The sequence below is a fragment of the Stenella coeruleoalba genome, assembly GCF_951394435.1.
Source record: "Stenella coeruleoalba genome assembly, chromosome: 3".
Classification (NCBI taxonomy): Eukaryota; Metazoa; Chordata; class Mammalia; order Artiodactyla; family Delphinidae; genus Stenella; species Stenella coeruleoalba.
Genome location: NC_137148.1, coordinates 123503998 through 123528518, shown reverse-complemented (window position 1 = coordinate 123528518; position 24521 = coordinate 123503998). Strand labels below are relative to the sequence as shown.

Genomic DNA, 24521 nt, shown 5'->3' with positions numbered 1-24521 from the left:
AGTTGCTCCGCGGCATGTGGGATCTTCCCGGACCAGGGCTCAAACCCGTGTCCCCTGCATCGGCAGGCGGATTCTTAACCACTGCTCCACCAGGGAAGCCCTGCAATCTATTTTTATCAAACCAAGGCTTTCACTTATTTCCCTCTCTCATCCTTTAATTAAATCTTAGGTTGGTTCCCCAGTTTGTTTTCCCCAGTCATTTCCAGTTCTTGAAAGTCTAGCCTAATTTAAAAATTCAGCTTCAGTCTCTGCTTCATCTCATTTCTTCCCTTATCCCCATGGTGAAGGAGGTGCACGAGCTGGCTCTAAGAGGTCTCTTCCTCTGCCCTCTGCAAGGTTCAGCTCTTCTGGAGGGCAGGGAAGAGGAAGAGGGAAAATGATCCATGCCTCTCAACCCATGGGCAGTGGTTATGGCCCCCTCCCTGGTGGTTGAAGCTGTTTTTCTGGCTATTACTGACCAGTTCTTGTTGTATTTTCTATGAGAGGTGATGGGGCCATTTGGAGGGTCATATGTGTGATTTCTTTAGAAGCCCATTGCACTATCCCCTGCCTGGCCGGGGCCCAAGCCCTTCCACTGAGACTCTGGATCTCGTCATTGGTGGTACTGGCCTCAGCTTCTTGTTGGGAAGGAAGTTACTGCCCCGTCTCGCCTTGCCATTCCTCTCCAGTTCTCTGCCTAGATAGACAAAGGAGGATGAGAAATAGATGAGCATTGCTCTGTGTTTGAGCAATAGAATGCAAGTCTCCTTTGTGCCGGCACCACCTTTTAGCACCCTCCCCTCCCTCCCACAGTGTACTTTCATCCCAACCACTGCAGTTCCTTCCCACTGGTTCTCTTCTGTGACTCGGTCACTCTTTCATCTCAGTCTAATCTAGTCTTTGGAAGTAGACAAAGTGGCTCTGCAAATACAAGTTCGAAATATTTCGAACTTGCACCTGTGGCACCTATGGCAGGAATTTCTTTGGCAAATCTCTAATTTGCCTCTGTATGGTGGACTGGAAGCATCCTTAAGGTACTACATGCCCCCTTTTCCACCACTTTGGATCTTGGTCACTATTTCTGGAGTGCCAGTAAAATCCTGCTACAGAATTAGTACCTTTACCTTATAGACAGGGAAATTAAGCCTTGGAGAATTTAAATGACTTTTCCATGGAAATCCCATTCTCTCCATCCATGCCATTCACATTCTAAAGGCCATGTCCTTAGGCAGCACGTGGTAACATGTGCTCTGTGCCATTTTCTGGCTTTTATTGGAATAGCATATTATGTCCTAAACTTCTACCCAAGCAAAAACCCAGACACATGGACTTAAAGAGGAACAGAGCTAGGAGACTTGACTGGCATAGCCCAGGGAAATACCTTTTCAGAGATACTCTGAGACCAAACAGGAAATCTGTGTGGCAAAATTCCCAAGGAATCCTCAGGTCAGGGCCTTGGGGTAGAGACCATCTGCCATTAAATACAATTGTTGTGACATAAAAGTAAGTCACTGTAAAACATAGATAGACCGGCTTTTAAAATAGTATCTTATGCTACTGACAAGGGCTTAATTTCCAAAATATACATACAGCTCATACAACTCAACAACAAAAAAACAAAGCGACCCAATCAAAAAAACGGGCAGAAGACCTAAATAGACATTTCTCCTTTCTCCAAAGAAGACATACAGATGGCCAATAGGCACATGAAAAGATGCTCATCATCGCTAATTATTAGAGAAATGAAAATCAAAACTACAATGAGGTGTCACCTCACACCAGTAAGAATGGCCATCATTAAAAAGTCTACAAATAACAAATGCTGGAAAGGGTGTGGAGAAAAAGGACTCCTCTTACACTATTAGTGGGAATTTAAATTGGTACAACCACTAGGGTTGTATGAAAGTTCCTCAAAAAAATAAAAATAGAGTTGCTGTATGATCCAGCAAATTCAAAAATATAAATGCATCCCTATGTTCATAGCAGTACTATTTACAATAGCCAAGACATGGAAGCAACCTAAATGTCCATTGTCAAATGAATGGATAAAGAAGATGTGGTGTATATATATATATATATATATATATATATACACACACACACACACACACAATGGAATATTACTCAGCCATCAAAGAAGAATGAAATAATGCCATTTGCAGCAACATGGATGGACCTAGAGATTATCATACTGAGCAAAGTAAGTCAGAAAGAGAAAGACAAATACCATATGGTATCACTTATACTTGGAATCTAAACATATCTATGAAACAAAAACGGACTCACAGATATAGAGAACAGACTTGTGTTTGCCAAGGGGGAGGGGTTTAAGGGAGGAAATGAATGTGAGTTTGGGATTATCAGAGGCAAACTATTATATACAGGATGGATAAACAACAAGGTCCTACTGTATAGCACAGTGAACAGTATTTAATATCTGTGACAAACCATAATGGAAAAGAATATGAAAAAGAATATATATATATGTGTGTATATATATATATATATATCTGAGTCACTTTGCTGTACAGAAGAAATCAGCACATTGTAAATCAACTATACTTCAATAAAATTTTTTAAAATACAATAAAATGAAAATAATATTTTAATTGAGCTTCTCAAGGCATTGGCTTAGAAGGTCCCAGAGAAGAAGGCAATAATGATAACAGCTAATATTTCAGGCCACTTATATGAGACAAGAACTGTTAATTGCTTTACATGCCTTACGTTGCAGTAACCCTTGAAATAGATACTTCTGTTCTCTCATTTTAAATTAAAGAAATTAAGCTTAGAGATTTTCTTTATATAACATGCACAAGATCATGCAGTTCCAAGAGGTGGTAAAAAATAAAAGATGGTTTTTTCTTTTAAAAAAAGAGTTTGTGCTTTTATTCTGTTTCAGCTATTGACAGAAGTGATGATTAAAGAATTTCTCCGTCTGTTTTACAGAGTAACCGAAAACATGGATAAGACCGCAGAAAAGCAGATACTTCTAAACCTTCAAAGATGGCAGAAATGTTTACAGCAGTGAAAGGGAGATCAAAAGCTTAGAACTATAATGTAGCCAGGACTACAACTGTGTATTTTAAAGCCATTATTCAAGGTTTCTTACTTGACAGTTCCTACATGACCCTGTTGAAAATCTACAATATATGCTGCATTTAATGAAACATGTATAGGTCAAACCAGAAGGAAAGAACTATAAACATAGATTGCGAGAAGAAAACAATTCAGCAATGGAAACAGTTTCAGCAGATCAAGCAAAGATGTGTCTTGGGCATGGAACCAAAGTTACAAAGAAACATTCTACCCCTGCTGTGCAGGGGATGTCATTTTAATGTAACACTACACCCCATGGAATCACTAGTCCTAAAATAAACATCATTTTAAAAAATCAAACAAAAAAATAAGGGTGGGTGGGGATTGAAGCACGAGGAATACCCATGAGGAGCTATTTACAATAAAATATTTCATTTGAAAAGTCTGGTTTCTTACTACAGGGATTTGCTTTTCTGTCTTTATTATTGTTTAAAACTCAGGAACTGAGACATCTGCAATTTGAGTGAGAAGAAAAGCAGTGTCTGGTTTGTTTTTCTGCAAACGGTGGAGCTTGTGGAATGCATTCCACACATGACAGATGAGAAGTGGATCACAGTGACCCCGACTAAACTGGCAACCAAAGTGAAAGACCCAGGCGAATGCAACATACGAAATAACAACAGATGTTGATGCTTCCTTGGCCTTCTGTCACATCTGTGGTCCTCCACGAGCAACAAACTGATCTCATTCATATTGAAAATTAAGAAGATGATGCTCTAAATCACAAGCTCCCTGACTTAGTTCTGTTTAGAATGTCAACGACTATAGGGCCAGAGGCACCTCTGAATACTTCCATTTCCAAAATACTGGTCTTCAAATGGCTGCTTAAAATTGCCTGCAAATAACATGTTATGTGATTTGATACAAATAGAGGCGATAAGTAAACTTCTACCAACAGTTGAATTTACCACAGAGATGTGACTATTAAATGAAATTATGATTATTTTTAGAAGTATCCTGATATGCTTAGAGCATTCTGACCTCTTGTCATTTAGACTGATAACGTTTTTCTTTTTCCCCAGAGATCTGACAGCAACAAGGTAGCTCTACTTTTTTATATAAAAGTAACATTGTGTTACTGATAAGGTCATTTTCTACCAGAGACAATTAGAAGACTGGTACTTTCCTAGGTTATGTAATACTGAGTCTTGGATTCAGCTCTGAGAGCAAATAAATGTTCCTGAAAAAACTAATTTTAGCCTCATTTACTGTAGATAACAAAACAGCCTCAATTTTTCAAATTGTCAGCGTTTTATTTACAGGGCTAGCATTCCCATGCATTAAGAATGTGTGTAGGGAACCAGAAACTCTTTCTGTGAAATGCTACACAAATTCTTCCTTACATGGGTTCAGTATCTTATTCTTCAGTTTTAGCACTGGCATTTTCAAAGCCAGAACAATAACTGAAGAATGTACAAGAAAAGCTACAATGCGGGAATCCCACTTTTTGTTCTTATATTTACTGCTGACCCAGGTATCTTTGGCCCAGTCACTGAACCTCTCTGTGCCTCAGCTTCCTCGTCTGCAAAATGAGGTTAAAATGCTTTTTCATAAAGGTTTTTTGTTTGTTTGTTTTTTCTTTTTTGTTTTTTGAGGTTTTTTTGCAATTCTGGAACAAGAGGTGCTTAAAGTAGCACAAAGTGCTTTGTAATTATAATGACTGCTATATTTGACTTTCTTGTGTTGTTGAGAAAGAGTCCCCTGTGTAATAAAATAGTGCTTCAGTTTGGTTCAATCTAAGCACGGTAGCACTGAAGCTTTCCCATCAATTACTAGCAATAAAGATTGAGCGATCCAGAACCAGGATCCCTAATCACCTATAGTAAATAGATCATTCTCATGCTATTGAACAAGTTAGAAGAATGTGTAATTTCAATGATAAGCATTTTCTAGCTCTCCTTACTGTATATGCATGCCATAATACAAAACTCCACTTTTATCATAGGAGAGCCAGCCATGAAATTAAGATTTGAAGTGAACTGAGAATATCACATAATTAGTCTAATTATCCCTTTCATTTGGAGGGGGAGGTCTTGTGAGATGTCCTACTGGGAATATACAATATAACTATCCTTCTGCTGGATTCTTTGTTCAACTGGGTAGGTTCCATATTAAGTATGAATAGTACATGCATTGTGCAGGCAATATGAAAAAGGGTGCTACTACAGTTTGTGACCCAACACTTTCAAATCTCAGTCAGAACATATGGAAGAGGATAAATTACTCTCCCATGTCTTAGACGACTTTTCCATTGGCCATTCCAGTGTGCATCTGAGCAAATTCATACCCCATCTGCTCCACCAAACCTACTTTCTTCCTCTTCATCTTGCTTTCCCCACCAAGAAACTTGTAGGCTAAATTTTATATCCAAGCACTGACTGGGGTTTGAACAATCAGAAATATTTATTAAAATAATGTAGTTTAATCATGTACCTTATCTGCTATAAATCTGATTGTATCACATACACACAAAATCATACAAGAGCGATGCCCATGAGAATGGCCATCTAAGCAGCTTTAGATGTGTTTACGGAAAATGCAAAAAAAAAAAAAAGGAGGGGGATTTAGCTTAAGATCCAAAAGAATAGCAAATTTCTCTAAGATTTTAAGGTAAAAGGTGGTATTTTTACCGTACCTTACTCATGATCCTCAAAATTAACATATCTTGGGGTAGGGCTAACTATTTTGATAGGCATATTCTCTGTTATCCATTTCCACAATTATAAAAAGCATCAGCAAAATTTTACGTGTGTGTTCCAGTCACTCATGGGTCCACAGAAATGGATCATATCTAAATGAATGCTTCCCTTGCATACTATGTTCAGCAAGCGTAAAAAGAGTGTCTCAATAATGGAGAGGTTTATTGTGACTCCACTTCTTACAGAGATCAAATGATCCCCACTTGGGTCTTTAATATCTGCTTTAATTTCTACATCTTAACTATCCTGACATATTTGGCCAGTGGGTTAGCAGCAATCAGAACAGCATTCTTCAGAGTTCATTTTACTTAATTTTTCTTAACAAAGTCTTCATCTCTTGGAAAATAAACTTAACTGAAGATATTAAAAAGATAGTTTGAGATAAAACGAAAGTCCCAATTTAACACGGCTATTGAGGACAGGAAAAGTTTCATGAGAAAGGAAAAAGAAATAGAAGACTGTATTTGACTATAAAACTAGAAAGCATCTATTACTAAATTGTCTAACTTTTTTTAATGGCCACCCAAGTTTTGTTTTAGGTAACACTAGAATTTGCTAAAAATAACTATCAAATCCCTTTTAACTTACATCATATAAATGAAATTTTTGCCAATAGCAAGGTTTTTAGGGGTGGAAGAATAAATTTTGCTTTGATTTTTTTTTCCATTTGTTAAAAAAACTGCTCACGTAGGTGGCATGGTTCTTCTAAAGGACAGAGATGATGTAGAAGGCTCATGGGTCATCACTGGAGTAGAATGAGGACATACGTTTTCCACTAGTAATAGAAGAAATAAAGTTTTGCCAAACCAATTTTTGCTACAGTATTTGAACTTACTGTTGTGGTTTTTCCATATAAAATAAATCTCTGGCAAATTTGTTCCTTTTTGCCTATTTATTGTCAACTTTTTCTGTAAACCCATTGTATAATTCATGTGTTCAATGTCTTTGATGTAATTCATAAGTTCATTGTTTTAAAATGAAGAATGTCTTTTTAACCTGCCTAGGTTTTCATGGAAACTGTAAAAATAGTATTCATCTGTTTTGTGTTGATGCTAAGTAACTGGATCATATGTGTTATATTACATCAAAATAGATGGGCAGCATAGACATTTTATTTTTAAAATATTTAATTGCATTTTTGATCTGTCAAAGAATGGTACAGTATATATATGTATACATATATACATGAATGTGTATGTATATATTTATCTGCTATATTGAAAAAGTTTGATATAACTTGAGAGATAGTCATCAAAGCAAATCTTAGATGACTGTTTATGTCATGAGTTAATGCTTCCAGGGTGGACCCAAGCCTCTCCTTAAGTGGACTTCTACTTTCTAAAGGGAAAAGAGTAGGTCAAAAGGTCTTGAGGGCCAAAACCTTCCATTCTGTTCAACTGCCTTGTCATTTCTATATAATATATTGTCCTGAGACTGAACCTCAGGCATTGTGGCAGGAGGATTCAGACATAACAGAAGTTGGAGTTGATCCTCTGTGATCCCATTTCAGTACCAGGCAGAGCAGATTCACATTCCTTTGCTGCCTTTAGTTTGGCAGTTTAGTTCTTTCTAAATAAATCTTCTATCGTTAAGAGTACAAGACCAATGTTTAATCATAATCACTAAAGATATACTTCAAGGGGCAATGTGGCAAAAATAAAAGGACTATAATTTGCTATATTCAACCTAGTATATGAAACTCAGAGGTACAGGTGGTTGATTGGGTGAAGTTCCCTGTTTTTATCTTTGTGTTTGTGCATTGAGGTCTTTGAACCCATGCTTATATTTCCATCCTTGTGATATCAAAGTTCTGTAGGATGGGAGTGCTGTAGATAAACAACTTGGAGTCCAACTTTGCCTACAGTCAAGCCTCTACAAACTTCCTATACTGTGGATGATGCAGTTTCCCAAAAGCAGCTCCCCAGCATCCCTTGATAACAGCAGTCACTTATATTTGATGGATAAGTCACAAAATGTGCCTATTTCCCCCCATTAACCATAATAACTTCCCACAATGAGGCAGATCAAAATCCAAACACTTTTCTAAATATGTGATGTAGATATATACACATATACATTCTGTATATAGTATGATGGTTGTGAGCGCTTACGACATGTGTACTTCTGTCCTAGGACTGAGGAACTGGCAAGGGGTTTTCTGATGCTGCTGGGTAACTCATGTTTTTGTTTAGCATCTGGTATCTGTGCTCTACCCCTGCTTGCCTGTCTCTTCTCTCTTTCCTCTACCTTCTGTCCATTACTGCTATTCCCTGGTTTTGACTGAGGCAAAGAACTACTCATTGGTTTTCCAATTACCCAAGCCCATAAACTAGCCTTCTGGTGACACCAGTGGTTTTTCTGGAAAGAGCAACAGAGTCCAGCACAATCTACAGTATTAATATTAGCCCAAAGGCACATATTTTTATCATCTAAAAATCTCATTCCGTAAAGGGTTTATGCCTGCTTGAACCTCCACAATACAGTTCTGCGGGGACTCAAGTACAAAGCCCGTGCATGGGAATACGTAATTCCCCAGATGTCTACTGTTTTAATGCAGCCAGGGGGTCAATTTCTCAGAGTTCTCATTCAATCAACTGCTTCAGTTGGGGTTCTTTCTCTCCATCTCATTAGCATGACTCCATATATTGCTTCAGTGCTTGTTTATCAATGGAAGAAAAATATAAATTCACTGAGTTTCACCAGAATGATCCTCTGAAGTACACCAAACATGTACATGTACTGTATGTTATTACCGTAGAGATTGGAATCAACTTACTGTATGTAAAGTTTTATGAATGGTTATTTTATAATTTATGTATTTAATACAGGAATCAATGAGCTCTGGTGTTTTAGTTTATATAAAAATAAAACAAACTGCATTTTTAAAAACTTTATCTTGCATCGTCCATAGGTTTTTGTTTTGTTTTTAACTCTTAATCTACTTTAGAAAAGCAGGGTGAGGGAAATCAGGGTTATCCGTATAATGTTGGGGAACAAACTCTACATCAAAGATGGTAAATAGGTTTCTTTTCATCTATCCACTCTGAATTTTTTATTGTACCTGACAGGGGCACTATGGTGAGGAGTCCAAGGCACAATTTACACTCATGAGGAGGGAACTATGGTCATTAGCACGCCTGCTCTGAATATAGTTTGGGGAAGAATCTTGCCAGCTATTTGCCATTCTTATTCTAGCTATTCCTTTATCCACCTACCTTTTTTCTCTACCTTGTAGACCCACTAGATGTAACAAGTTAACAAGCATCTGTTACATGACCATCAATATGTGTCCATCCCAATGGCCTGGTATGAATGGGTCGACCCTCAAAGAGCTTACAGTTTATGTGGGAAACGACCCATGTATACGTGAAACAAATAACCAATATGGCACAATGTGAGGCATAATTTTATAGGTCACTATTGAGAACAATTAAAAATAATATTAGTCTTTGGGGGTGGGCTTGAAAAATCCATGCTAAGAATGGTTCTTAAGTTGCAACCTCTTATCTTTAGCAAAAAGTGTCACTCATCAAGTTAAAGTTCTGTTACCCGTTTATAGGAACCATCTCCTGTGTCACGTCAGATCCCTAAAACAGAGAATAAGACATGACCCCAGCCCTCAAGACATCATGACTACGTTATCTGATGAAGACTTACAATTGCCTGAGTCTCTATGAGAAAGGTACCAAGCATATCAGCATGCCATGAAATAGGCAGTTATTGTTATGGATTCTGTCTAATGGTATAAATGAAAAGTTTTGATGAACTCCAGTTCTGGTATATAACTCAAATATGCTAATCATGTCAACAGCTCAACTGACTTCTTCTAGCTCCAAAACAAAGTACCCTGGTGTCTTTTGGAGATATTAATGGGGGCACACTTCCTACCATAGCAAGTAATACATTACTTGCTATGGTAGGAAGTACCTACCATAATGGTAGGAAGTACCTACCATTAATGTACCTATTGGTACATTAATATGTACCAATATTAATGGAACACACTTCCTACCATAGTGCCAGTGGGACAGGTAAACATCCACTAGGTTCATACAAAGCCCACACAAAGGGACTCCTCCTATGGGCTCATGATACAGCTGTGCCTCTGACCTACAGGTGAGCAGCTTTCATAGGGGTGCAGATATGTAGTCAAGTGCTTACCTACCCCATGGGTAAAGGTATGTGTCCAGTGACTGATAAAGAATGCTTACTTTATTTAAGCTACTTTGTATTTACATACGAAATGTCAGAGTGAATGATGAAGGCTTTTTTGCTCACTGAAAATGCTCCAAATAAAAATGTGTTTAACAAATACATTTTTGCATGCAGATGCACTTATTAATGTGAAAACATTGGTTTTGATCAATAGGCTCTATAACAAAGAGGCATTGGGAATCTGTGCCTGTATTCCTGTAAAAATATTGAGAACAAGGGCCACTACATCTATATCATCTTCATGAAGCTCCATATGACACTCTTTTTTAGAATTTAGAAGGAGAAGGAGAAAACAAAACAACAGCCACTTCAAGAACTAGATTCTTCTTCCTTTATAATAAGAAATAAATAATTTATTATGTAAATTATTTTGCCCTGACTGCCTAGAAATGCATGAACAAATCTAAAATTTAATTATGGAATCTTGTCAATTATTTCTATTTTCTTTTTACTTTATTGATTTCACTCTTTTGCCTTTAATTTACTTTAGTTTTGCCTTTAATTTACATCACCTCAGATGTATTTTTGTACAGCCACAGGGTATAAATTCAATATTTTTTAAGTGCACATTAAATATTCTTAGAGCTACTATAGGAAAGTATCAATATGTAGAAAAATATTCAAAATATGGAAGTAAAGCAAAATGATGAATATTTGTCTTTCTAATTTCATTTCAGAGTGGTTTCTAATATGTCAATTGAAAAGTCTTTTGACTCTGGGGAAATGCAGCAATTGATGAGAACCCCGTTGTTTTACAGCCCTGTAAAGCTAGAAGCTAACTTGCAGAAAGTTGATAAGGTGAGACTTTTTTTTTTTCTGCATGATAAAAAAAAGAAAAACTCAAAGATGAGGCGTTTGTCCTATATGCAAATTAACCACTTTGGTTTCTAGCATACTGCCTTCTTTCACTGTACTTTGCCTCATTCTTCAAATCTTTCTTGAATCAGGTCAGTTATTCTACTGGTTTCTTTATTTAATGGCGTACATAAAACTTGGACACATGCTCATTAATTTTTATGAGAATGACATTTTTAACAATTTGAAAAGAGTGCTTTTTCAAGAGGCATTCTAAGGGATATAAGACAAGATATGTTCCTTGCTCGCAATGAACTTCTGGTAAGATAAGGCACTTAAGTCCCCAAAACAATGAAATAGAAATCAATACAGGAGGGTTAAAAGCCACCATCTGCTAAGTATCCTGAGTTAATCTTTGAATCCAGACCTGTTCCCTCTCCTAGTTCCCCCAAGTCGGTGAGAGCTGTTAGACAGAATTAGGATAGATTCATGGGCTCAGTTCTCTCCTGCTTTTCCCTCACCCTCCACATCCAGTCCTTCACAAGTTCTACTGATTTTACTTCTCCCACCTGTCTTCTATTCTCCATCACTTCTATTAAGAGCTTCTCGCCTGAACCCTTGCAGCAGCTTCTTAGTTAAATTAACTGCTTCCACTTGTGTCCTCTTTATTTTTACCCTACGTGCTGTTTCCAGCTTGATTTAATGTGCAAATCATAGCAGCTTGTTCTCATCTTTAAAATTACTCCTTGCTTTCCCATGCCTACCTGGGGTTGACTCTCAAACGCTTATGGAGCTAAACATGGGATTTGGGGCTGGGGTAAGACACTGCAGCCAACACAAGCCTGTTACTTTGTCTAACCAAGCTATAGGAAATAAGGCTCAGACTCTCAGCGTGGCCATTTATGTCCTGGATACCTCTTCTAAAACTTGAATATTCAGCTTAGCCATCGTCTTCCTCAAGAGTTGGACACAATATCCTTTGTTCTCCCAAAGCATTCTGTGTGTACTCATCTTGTCATTTACCAGGTAATTAAAATTATTTGTTCTGTTCATCCCCACTTGTACCCCCAATTAAATCTGAGTTATTTGAGAGCAGAGAATATGCGTTTTTCAGTTTTCAATCTTCAGCAACTAATACATTTCCTAATACGTAGCACAGTCTCTGTGGAGGGAGTCCTTTTTCCATGTTTTTATTGAAGTAGACTTGATTTACAATATGTTTCAGGTGTTCAACAGAGCTATTCAATATTTTTATAGCTCATACTCCATTTAAAGTTATTAGAAAATATTGGCTATATTCCCTGTGCTGTACTTACATCCTTGTATCTTATTTATTTTATACCTAGTAATTTGTACCTCTAATCCCTTTCCCCTTTCTTGCCCCTCACCCATCCCTCTCCCCTCTTCTCACCACTAGCTTGTTCTCCATATCTGTGAGGCTGTTTCTGTTTTGTTATATTCATTTGTTTATTTTTTAGAGAAGTATCAGTTCTCATTTGGATGATAAAAAAGGCTCCATGAATGTGGAAATAGGTAAACTGGGTCATTGTTTGGAAATTTATTTTATTGTTGTTTCTGGGGTTTTGTTGGTTGGTTTTGTTATTATATAAGGGTTTTGCTATTTCTTCCTGTTGTTACCTTATTTTATATTTTGAACAATAATTTTGGTCCATAGACCAAAAGCTCTTCAGAAAACAGGCAAGAAGACTAACACATTCCCTACTCGCTTCCCTTATCCTTCCGGTTGAAGTTCTCTATTCCCCTGTATTCTACCCTCTGACCACAGGAGGGGAGCATTTGTCTAGAAGTCCAGGAAAAAGTGTCAGCTCAAAGAAAATCCGAAGTTGATTTTATGGGGCATTTTGTGTCTCTTGATTTTGTGTTTCTCTTCCGCACGTCCATATGAAAGCAATAATCTAAATATAAACACTGTCTTGTCCACTTTTCTGGCATGGTTTTTCACCATCTTGTTTTTTTCAGTCTCTCCTTACTTCAGGGAAGCTGAGTTGTTGTCTTTACCCAGGCAGCAAATTCATTTGCAAACACAAAGGCTCAGGGAAACTTAAGAGACCAATTATAGCTTCAAAATATTCCAGACTCACTAAGATGCCAGACAAAAAGGGTCAAGGCAGTCCATCAAATTCACTCCCTAATTCTCCCCCTCCAAAGCAAGTCCTTCCCAGAGAACAGACAAGGGAAGGTATGTTATTGTGTCTAGAGTTTCTCTGTGTGAATGTACTTGAATTCTTTTAAATGGCAGTGTTATGTTTTAAATATCTTTGCCAAAACATATTATGTTTCCTAAAGGAATTTTTAAAGAAAAAATAGTGATTCATCCTTAAAAAATATTTACCTCCCAAGAAGCACAAGAATGAAAAAAAGCAATAATTTCTGATTGTTTGTACAAAACATTGACTAGATAAGCTTTTATTCTATTAGTCTGCCATTCTTAACCGTAAATGACATTTTATATATCACTCTGTAACTGACAAAGGATCCCTGCTTCTTAGTGCTGGCATCTCCCCAGTTATATAGGGGCTGCTGTGGGAAAGATCACACAAGCCAGGTACTTCCATTTTATTTTAATTACTGATGGACATAAAGCAGAATCCCAATTATGTTGGTCTTTTCTCTTTCTGGCCTATTTTTCTTTCTACTCTGTTATGAGAGGGAATATGTGTTTGGAAGACAGACGGGGTCCCAGCCCTAGCTTTGCCACTAGGTGTGTGTCACTGAGTTACTGAAACATTTGAAGCCTTCCTTTCCTTTTTTGTAAAATGGGATAACTAAGATAATTTCCCTTGTTAGGCTGTTGTGAGAGTTAAATGAGATATGTAGCAGGGTTAGTACCAAAAGTTTTAATGTGTGGCTGAGATATAAGGACTCGATCAACAGTAGGCTTCATAAGTCACATTTTAATTATTTGTAAAGTCTTCAGTTCACTTATAAGTATAAAAGGATATAGTATAGAAGATCAATATAAAACCATAAACTATGAAAGAATAGTATATGCATCCTACCCCAGACATTCCTGCCTTCACAATCCTTCCTGACTCCTGGCACTCTCTAACAAAGCCAAGCAATGTGTATTCTGCCAGAGCATTGCAATATTACGTGAATACGCAGGCATTTATGTAGAGGACTAAGCAAAAATCTTACTCCTCAGGCTAGGGTTAATAGGCAGCAGAGGAGGAGCAAACAGGGGCGGCACAAACAAATCCTGGGCAAAATGCCAACATCAGGCATTACCGGGAAGCCTATGCAATAACCCTTGCAGTACCCCCTTGGCACCACAGGGGTCGCTATAAGGAACCGCTGTGGTCTGGGGTACCTCTGACTCAGACTACTGACAGTGAAGTTTTCATTTGAGCATTAACTATTTAATTTTTCATTTGTGTACATCACAACGAGAGTCAATTTTTTAAGACCCAGAAGAGACAAACATTTACTCATTCGTTGATTCCTCCGTTTATTTCTTCAGTTTTCAACAAATTTTTATTGAACAGCTACCATGTCTCACTCATGCCTGTGTATGAAGGAGAATTACTGGTGTGTAAGTGACTTGCCTTTTGGCAGAACTAATAAAGAGCAGAGCCAAAATGTGGGTCAGATGATCCGACTCCAAGTTTAGTCAACTTTCCACTTAATTCATGTAATTAATGCATTGTATAATACATTATATAATCCTATATATTATGATACTTAATTATATTAATATAATTATCAATATAACTAACATATAATTAATTATATATTAAGTGAATAACAACATAACAATTGCTGAGCCCCTACCAAGTGTCAGAATTTTTTAATACATTTATTTCATAGGCTGTATGGCTTCCAGAGTGGTCTTTTGAATCCCAGTCCTGTTCCCCATTTGCTCTATGACCTTAATCAAGTTAATGAATGTCTCCGAGGCTCAATTTTCCCATCCATAAAATGGAACTAATATAACGCACCTGGCGGGGTTATGGTAAGGATTAAATTTAAATAAAGTAAAATGAAACAGTATAAAAACAGACATAAAATGCATGGTACAGGGTAGGGTTCCAGTTCTTACCATTTGTGTTTTAAACAACTTTGCATTTACTAATGAGGAAACCAGCACATAAAAGTTTGGTAACTTGCCCAAGTTTATTCAGCTAGTAAGTGGCCGAGCTAGGATTTGAACTCAGCTCTCACTTGAAAGCTTGTACTCTTTCCGCTCTACTGTGCTGCCAGTGTGCTTTTTTTGTCTCCAGTTAGTGGGTCATTGAGGTGAGAGAACATTTAATACTTCCCCACAGCGCGTGAGGAAGTATACATATAATAGTCGACACAAGTCTGTTAAGTGAGCAACATACTTAGACAAGGGGAGAAGACAGAATAGCAAAGTTTTGTTTTTGTTTCTACTCTTTTTCTGTCTACAAGTAATGTACTAAGGGTACCGGGAAACACAGCACACCTGTTGACTAACGATGAAAGGATACGGCCCTTCACTATATGAAAGCTTATGAATCCACTGTGATCTGCAAAGAATCCCTTTGCGTTTTGACCCCTTTTCAACTGGAAAGCAAGGTTCTCCTCCCATTTCCCATCCTCTGTCTCAACAGAAGGGACCACTGACTTCCCGCAGCCTACAGAGAAAAAGATGGGACCGGGGGAGCCAAGGCAGGGCTGACCCTGAGTGTGGATGACTCAACACTGCCTGCTTGGTGGGAATGGAGAGGGCACTCAAGACCCCATTGCTCCTTCTACTGCCTCTCTCTCTCACACACCCAAACATTCTCTTGGAGTTAAAAACGAATACATATTCCAGAAAGTCCCTGGGCAAAATGAAAGTGAGTTACCAAGAAAGGCCGTAATGAAGGTATTAGAATCCATTAACAGAAAATTCTTTTTTTTTTTTTTTTTTTAAGACTATCTAGCTGCCTAGTCTACAGCCCTGAGGAAAAAAGCATCATGAATGATAAGGAAACATCCTGCTGGGGAATAAGGTTTTACCGAGACCGAGTTGAGGAGACATATATGGGGAAATTGGATCAGCCGCGACAAGCTGTCAGTGGCCAGGCAAACAGCGATGTGCTGGTCAGCGGCTCAAGCAAGAGAGGGCGAGCCTTGGTTTATACGCTTGGCAGATTTCTCTGAGGTAAATGCTTCCACCGTGGCTGATTTCAAGCTACCAATGACAACATTCCTGAATATTTAACAACTGGCCTTCAGGACTGTTATAAGCTCAAGCACATCCTGACCAGTCATTTTGAAAGGATGAGGTAACTTCCTGCCAATTGGTTACCATATGAACAATAATGTGCCTTTTTAAAGTAGGTATGTGTTTATCCCTTTAAAGTGTAGTGTGCTCTACACCCCACCCTACCACTATAATAGCAGTGCTCACTGAGGGGTAAATAGAGTTAAGATGGGGTGTCACCACAAATCAGTGCATGTCAAAACTGGTGAAATCGGGATCAAGTCTGTAGTTTGTATTGTTCCAAAGTCAATTTCCTGGCTTTGCCATTGTACTATAGTTCTAAGTTGTTGCCATAGGGGGAAGCTACATGGGACTCCTATTTTCCTAACTTTGTGTTTACAATTATTTTAAAATAAAAAGTTAGGGGGAAAACCTTCACAAAATATAGGAAAATATAAAGGTGACAGTAAAATTTCCCCCGAAATTATACCATACAGAATTAATCATCAGCATCGTTAGGTGACCATCATCTTAGACATTTTTCTTTGTAAATATTCAGGTGGAAGGAGAGGGGTTAAGGCTACTTTTAGGGAAATGGAGTTCTATAGTAGATCCTATTTTTAAATACAAAATAATTTAACTGTATTTGAATGTAACAAAAGAACCTGATATTAAATTGTAAGAATCAGTGAATTTCAAATACGTTTGCTGTGACCGTGCGTGCATGCACGCACACACACACACACACACACACACACACACACAATGGAGTATCAGGTTTCTTAAGTGACCAGACAAAAGCCTGTGGGACCATTTCTTTGGCCCTAAAATTAAGGCTCTGAAAATTATAAGTTGAGTTCATCTATTTCCTGTTACCAAAAATCATACCACTAAGAAAGAAAGCCTTGAGAGAGCCAGCCCACTAAGGTTTCAGAAAAGAATGCAAAAACAATGAGCATTAACATTTCAAAACATCTTACAGCCTTGAACCACAACTGTGCATTCTGAATTTGACCCCCCGCTTTGTTTCATAGCTAAAGCTTTTGACCTTACTGTCCTCTTTTATATCTCTTAAGGCCACTGATACAGTAGTACAATATTAATGAAAAATAACAAAAAAATTTAATATTGATATTTTGTCAAAGAATTCACTGGTGTGTACTTCAATGAAATAATAAAAGCCATCTTACAGATACAGCAAACTTTACAGTTTTTAAAGCTCTGTACAGTTTTTACCTCCTTTGAATGTCATAGCAACTCTGTGCAAGAGTCCAGGCTGGTATTTTATCCCCATTTTACAAGTGGTGACAGTGAGGCTCACGGCAGGTGAGCAACTTGCCTACGTCATAGGGAGTAGGTAGAAGGGGCCATGGGGTTTTACAGATTCCTGGACTTTTTCCCTTTCTATCACATGTTAATAGAAGCTTAGTATCATGTTAGGACCCTTAAAACCCCCAAATAGTAAATGTAATTTAATACAGCTTGTAATACACTCAGGACATTAAAGCATACAAGAAAATTGAAATCTTCTCTACTCCCCTAAAGAAAAATATGTCAAACCTACTAAGAGGTTAGTAGGATTTTTTAAAATCATATTAGCGGATTATCCCATCTTACAAAGCAGGATCCAAGGGAATAGAACACAGGACAGATAAGGTTTTATCGTGGATAGAGAAAATACTAAGGGATAATATTTTTAATATGCCATGGCAGTGCTACATATTTATCTGTATTACCTCGTGCTCAAACAATCCACTGATGTAGACATAATTGTTATCCCAAATTTGCAAAAGAAGAAACTGAAGTTTGAAGAGATGAAACAGGTAGGAAGCAACAAAGGATCTGGGATTGGATCCCATGTTTATCTGATGCAAAATCTTGCATTTTTAGCCAGAGTGAGGCCATACTATACTGTGGAGACTAGAGGGAGGCCAAACAATCAAAACCCAAGACTAATTAAAGGTACAGCTGAAACAACTGAAAAAGTAACGTTGATTTTTGGGATTGTCATGTATTCTTGGCCCCCTTCTCCCCATAGCTATCCAAAGCCACTGGGTATTTCCTCTCATCCAGATCTAACGTTACTCTCTAAAAAGTGTCTGGATCTCATTTAACATAAGGGACAAGTGACTCTTCACAGTTTTAAAATCCTTGCTCCTGAAGCTTTAGATCAAGCATTAATTAATCCTTTGGAAGCTAAATTGCTTAGTTCTCAGGAACTGGAGTTTGAGGATAGAAAAAAAAAAAATTCTCAAAAGTGTGACATGTAGTCAGTTGATTAGTTGATTCTGATTGAAATGTCAAGACAGGGAATTCCCTGGTGGTCCAGTGGTTAGGACTCTGTGCTTTCAGTGCCAAGGGCCCTGATTTGATCCCTGGTCAGGGAACTAAGATCCCACAAGCAGCAGAGCCAAAAAAAAAAAAAAAAAAAAACGAAAGAAAGAAAAAAGAATGCCAAGACAATTAAATGGAGGAGAAATAGTCTTTTTAACAAATGGTGCTGGGACAACTGGTCTCTACATGTAAAAGAATGAATTTGGATTCCTACCTCACACCATATACAAAAATTAACTCAAAATGTATCATAGTCCTAAATGTAAGAGCTAAAAGTATAAAACTCTTAAAAGAAAGGCGTAAATCTTCATGCTCTTGGATTAGGCAATGTTTTCTTTGATATGACACCAAAAGCATAAGCAACAAAAGAAAAAGTAGTGAAACTGGACATGATCAAAATTAAAAACTTTTGTGCTTCAAAAAACAGTCTCAAGTAAAAAGATGACCCCCAGAGTAAGAGAAAATTCGGAAAATCTTATATCTGATAAGGGACATGTGTCTAAAATATATAAACACATCTTCAAACTCAGTAGTAAAAAGCAAATAGCCAATGAAAAAGTGGCCAAAGTATCAAAATAGTTCACTCAAGGAAATATACAAATGGCTAATAAAGACATGAAAAAATGCTTACCATCATTAGACTTCAGGGAAATGCAAATCACAATGAGATATCACAGTAAGATGACACTAATCAAAAAGAAATATAATGATCACTTTAGGCAAGGAAGAAATTGTAACCCTTATAAACTGCTGGTGGGGATGTATAGTGGTGCAGCCATTTTGGAAAACAGATTGCAGTTGCTCAAATGGTTAAATATACAGTTACCACATGATCTAGAGATTCTACCCCTTGGTGTATACCCAAGAGAACTGATAACATGTCCACCAAAAACTTGCGCGTAAATGTTCATAGCAGCATTATTAATAATGGCCCAAAAGTCCAACAACCCAAATATCCATCTACTGATAAATTAATAAAGAAAACATAGCATAACCATACATTGGAGCATGATTTGGCAATAATGATGTACTAATATATGCTACAACATGGATGGACCTTGAAAACGTTGTGCTAAGTGAAAGATGCCAGTCACAAAGGACCACATATTATATGATTCCATTTATGTAAAAAGTCCAGAATAGGCAAATCTATTGAGATGGTAAATAGATTAGTAGTGTCCTAGCGCTGGGGGGAGGTGGAAGGTTTGAAGGTAATGGCTAAGGGATAAGGAGTCTCTTTGGGGGGTGAAAAAAATATTCTAAAATTGTTGTGGGGATGGATATAGTACTCTGTGAATAAATTAACAGCCATTGAATTGTACCCTTTAAAAGTGTGAATTATATGGTATGTGAATTATATTCCAATAAGGCTGTTTAAATATAGCAATGCAACTGATGGGACTACAAATCAAGACTATGATAAGATGTCACTGCAAACCTATTAAAACAGATATAATAAAAAATAGTGACAATACCAAATACCGGCAAGGTTGTGGAGAAACCGGATCTCTCAGCTATTGCTGGTAGGAATGTAGTACAGTCACTTGGAAAATAATTTGCCACTTTCTTAAAAGTAATCTATACATTCACGTACCATACAACCTAGCAACCACACTCCTGGGCGTTTACTCCAGAGCAATGAAAACTTATATCCAAATGAATTCCATACATTATTGTTCATAGCAGTTTTGTTTGTAATTTCAAAAAACTGAAATAACCAAAATGTCCATTCAAAAGGACAATTTGCTTAAAAAATTTACGGTACAACCATACCATAGAATACTACTCAGCAATAAAAGGTAATGAACTACTGATACATGCAACTTGGGTGGATCTCAAGTTCATTACATTGAGTGAGAAGAACCAATCTTATGAGGTCCCCTATGTGATTCCATTTATACAACATTCTCATAATGTCAAAATTATAGAGATGAAGAACAAATTACTGGGTTGCCAGGGGTTAGGGATGGTGGAGGCAAGGGAATGGGTGTGGCTATAAAGAGGTAGCATGGGGAAGACCTTAGTGGTGATATAATAGTTCTTTATCTTGAGTCAGGGAGTGGTTACACTAACCTGTAAATGTAACAAAATGACATAGACCTATGCATACCTTGTACCAATATTAGTTTCCTGGTTTTGATATAGCACTGTTGTTAGCTAAGATATAATCACTGAAGAAAACTGGGGAAAGTGTACACAGGAACCTCTCTATACTATCTTTGCCACTTCCTGTAGATCTATAATTATTTCAAAATAAGTTAAATGTATGTATGTATGTTCTTATCTACCTATCACAATATAAATACACTGCCATAAATATATATATTTATCTATGACAATTCAGTTGGCAGACACTCAGTAACTATTAACTGAGCTATTTCTTGAGGAGATATGTATAAATGTATAGGAAATGCAAGAAAATTTATTAAAGTTAAGCACACTACTCCTCACTCCTCTCAGACGACGCCCAAGATAAAAACCAAGAGAAATGAGTCATCCTCTGGAGAAGGATGTGCCTTATCTACACTGAAAATGTGTGCAAATAAATGATAAATAAACATGCCACACTCCCTAAATTTTTCCCGTTCTAAATATACATTATAATAGTGGATTTAAGTTTCTCAAGCTGTCTAAGTCATGGCTGTGATCCCCCAGTCTGGAGGAAATGCTGTGCTTGCAAGAGCTATGACTTCATTTCCTTCCAGAGCAAGTTCCCCCCTTTCAGGTTCTTGCACATGTGAAATTCCCTCGTCTTTCACTCCATGGGGCAGCTGGTTCCCAGCCTTGGAGTAAATTCAAACATTGTGGTTCAGAACATGCCAGCAGCTGCCAGAAGGATCCTAATCTTTCAGTTCCTGGGCCATTGGGGAAAGGGTTTTTGGCCAAGGTAATCAGAGACTGACTCCACTTAATACAAACCAGACAGCCAGGGTGGAGGGCTTCCCCTCGGGAGCCTGGCTCAGCTTCTCATCCATACAGACTCCTTTCGCAAGGTCTCAGCTGCATGAACCTCATCCCTCACTGATCATGTCCCTCCCCAGCAGGAGTGGAACAAAGGTCTGTGAACTCGGTGGCCACACACAAACTTGTACTCCATCTCTTAGGCTGCCGCGGCCCACCAGGCCAGGATGGACTCAACAAGGATGCCCTCACCACACTGGAACCCACCTCCAATGATCTTTGTATCTCTAATTACAATTCCTCAAGCCTGCTACCCAACTCCCAAACTTCCTGCTATTCTTCACGTTGTTATATGTATTTTGTTACCCCCTACAAAGTGTCTTACCACCCACATCAAAGTCCAATTACTATGCTTAGCATTATTATTGACAGTCACCATTTCAAAAAAGCTTATTATGTTCTAGGATTTTGTATACAGTATTTAATTTAGTCATGACAACAACCATCAATGTTAGACAATTACTTTCTTAATTTTCCAAACAAACTAAAAACAATATCAGCAACAACTGAGGTCTGCATATTTCCAAGTCCTTGCTTATAATGTTGCCACCATAGGTCTACCTGTGATACAGAAGGACCTGTCTTTCCATGGTCCATGCTGTGACCTTCGGAATGTGAGACACCTGAGCTTGAACCCTGTTAGATGACTCTTGATCAGTGGCCCTTGTACAGCACATAGGCGTCTGAGCCCATTTCCTCATCTGTGAAAATTGAAGATGAAAATAAAGCCTGCCTCACTAAACTGTTGAATGAATTAAATGAGATAATAATGTATGTAAACTACTCAACCTGATACCTGACAAAAAATGGACCCCAGTGAATGTCTCTCAAGTGAATTAGGAAATGAGTCTATAGCAATTAACATGAATAGGGGAGAAAAGAGACAGAAAATGCCAGTGACTCACAGGGCTCAAAGTCATATTTGGCTTTGTGACACTGGCCAGACACATTTGGATAAGGGAGTCCCATGGCTCTCTCCCAATTCTATTGCCTGTTGCTGTCTGTAGAAGTTCAGTGCTAATCAGGCCACACCATGCTCTTGGGAGCAATTCACTTTGGTTCTATAGGCACCAATGACATCTCTAAGGCAGCTGTTCAAAAACACTTTTTTAAAAAAAATTTATTTATTTTTGGCTGCATTGGGTCTTCATTGTTGCACGCGGGCTTTCTCTAGTTGTGGCGAGCAGGGGCTACTCTTCATTGCGGTACGCAGGCTTCTCATTGCAGTGGCTTGTCTTGCTGTGGAGCACGGGCTCTAGGTGCATGGGCTTCAGTAGTTGTGGCATGTAGGCTCAGTAGTTGTGGCTCGTGGGCTCTAGAGCACAGGCTCAGTAGTCGTGGTGCACAGGCTTAGTTGCTCTGCAGCATGTGGGATCTTCCCAGACCAGGACTTGAACCCATGTCCCCTGCATTGGCAGGCGGATTCTCTTTTTTTTTTTTTTTAATCATCAAAATAACCTATCAGGGTTTATTAGAAAACATACCAGATAAGGCAGGGTTCTTCAATGCAACCACGGGAGGAGTCACAATAATTTAAAAAGAAACCCTTCTATGCTAAACTGACAACACTGCCACCTGCCCGAGTGAAGACAGAGCTCAACCTGGGGGCAAGTATCCTACCCACAGGCTGGACCGGGACCGGGCCCACCCAGAGTCTCCTTGCAGAAGACCTCGGCCATCTCACTTCTTGTTCTTGTCCTGCTGGTCAGCCAGGATTTTGGCTGAGGACTTGGCATCGTAGAAGAGCTCACTGATCTTCTTGATGTGCTCCTTCTCAGTGCCGTCCTTCCCGTTGATCTTGGCCAGCAGGTTGGCCGGGGTCAGCAGCTGCACCGTGTACCTCAGAGTGCTCTTGGTACCAATCTCCCCCAGGTGGTTCAGCGCCTTCTCACTGATGTTGATTCCCTCTGTCTGAGCTCGGGTTTTAATGATCTGTTTCAACTCCTGCAGGGTGTACAGCACGGTCTGGATGATCATCACTCGGTCCAGAAGGTCGAGAGGGATGCCGTGAGGAGAGGTGATGTCCTCCGTGCCCCTGATGACAAAGTTACCTCGGTTGGACGCAAAGATGACAGTGGGGGCGATGGAAGACTCCAGCGCCTGGTGCAGGTAGGTGAAGCACTCGATGTCCAGCATGTGGACCTCATCAACGAACAGAACCCCCAGAACCAGCTCTGCCACGCCCTGGTGGATGTACTTGTTCACCACCTTGTTAATCTCCCCTCAGAGTTTGTCTGTGATCTCCATCTTCTTTGGCTTCATGAGCTGGCCCATCAGGGACAGGATGTCGTGTCCCCACTGGGGCCATGCGTTGGCCTCGTCCAAGTCATGCAAGGTCACGTCTTGGATGATTTCCTTCTTGTTGTGCACATCTCCCTTGGGCAAGGGGACGTACTCTTCAGCTTCAAGGTCAAATTCTGTGGCGTAGGTATCACACCTGCCCTGCCTCTTCACGGCCCCACTGTTGGCTTCGATGTAAATCACAACTCCAGCTTTTACTCGCTCTTTCTGCAAACTTTCAAAAACGCTGGGGTCCCGTTTCAACTGCTTGGTCCCCTTGGCTGTCTTGAACCCTATAATTATGTGGCTGTTGGTCTTGCCCTAGCCCTCCATTGGGTTCTCCGTCTCACATGGGGTGAGCTCTGTGACCTCGCCTTCATATACCTCCTTGGTCTCCTTTAGCCGCAGCCCAATAGCCCCGTGGAAGTTCTCCATCAGCACTTCTGTCTCCTTGATCTCCGTGGAGTAAACTTCACTCCCCACCATCCGGCAGAAGGGGACCTTACTACCCAATTCCTGAGCAATAGCCAGAGCTAGACCTGTCTTGCCAGTTCCAGGAGGCCCTGCCAACAAGACAGCACTTCCAGCCATTTTCTTGCTTTTGATTAATTCCACTATCACACTACGTGCCTTGCGCGCGTTCTCCTGGCCTGCGAGCTCTGAGGCCACCGCCTTGGCCAGGCCTCTCTCGACCAGCTCCAGCCCCTTCACATGGCTGTGGGAGGTGATGCGCTGTGTCTTGGTGGTGCTGTTCACCTTCTCAATCTTCATCCTGTGCACCTGGAGCCTGAGCACCCACTGAGCCCTGGCAGCCCACAGGTGGATTCTTAACCACTGCGCCACCAGGAAAGCCCCCAAAACACTTCTTTTTGAAACTGGAGTATATAATGATTCATAATGTGTTAGTTTCTGTTATACAGCAAAGTGATTCGTTATATATATATATATATAAACCAAATATATATATATATATTCTTTTTCATATTCTT

The 24521-nt window shown here is 39.0% G+C and overlaps 1 protein-coding gene and 1 pseudogene across 4 annotated transcripts in view; one reads left to right on the top strand and one right to left on the bottom strand.

Annotated features, from left to right (window-relative positions):
* The window catches only part of JAKMIP2 (janus kinase and microtubule interacting protein 2), a 174809-nt gene extending 164079 nt beyond the window's left edge, over window positions 1-10730 (top strand). For 2 of the 3 annotated variants that reach the window (XM_079915716.1, XM_079915714.1), the window contains 2 exons: window positions 9337-9459; window positions 10670-10730. In XM_079915716.1, coding sequence (XP_079771842.1) covers window positions 9337-9387 — 51 coding nt within the window. In that variant the 3' untranslated portion in view covers window positions 9388-9459; window positions 10670-10730. Of the gene's footprint in view, window positions 1-2928; window positions 3108-9336; window positions 9460-10669 lie in introns of those variants that run through there. The other variant, XM_079915715.1, reaches the window with a different exon arrangement.
* A 12202-nt stretch (window positions 10731-22932) lies between these two features.
* On the bottom strand, window positions 22933-24303 carry LOC307183982 (ruvB-like 1; annotated as a pseudogene). The gene has a single exon. The product of its transcript is annotated as a ruvB-like 1 (transcript).
* Window positions 24304-24521: the final 218 nt, after the last annotated feature.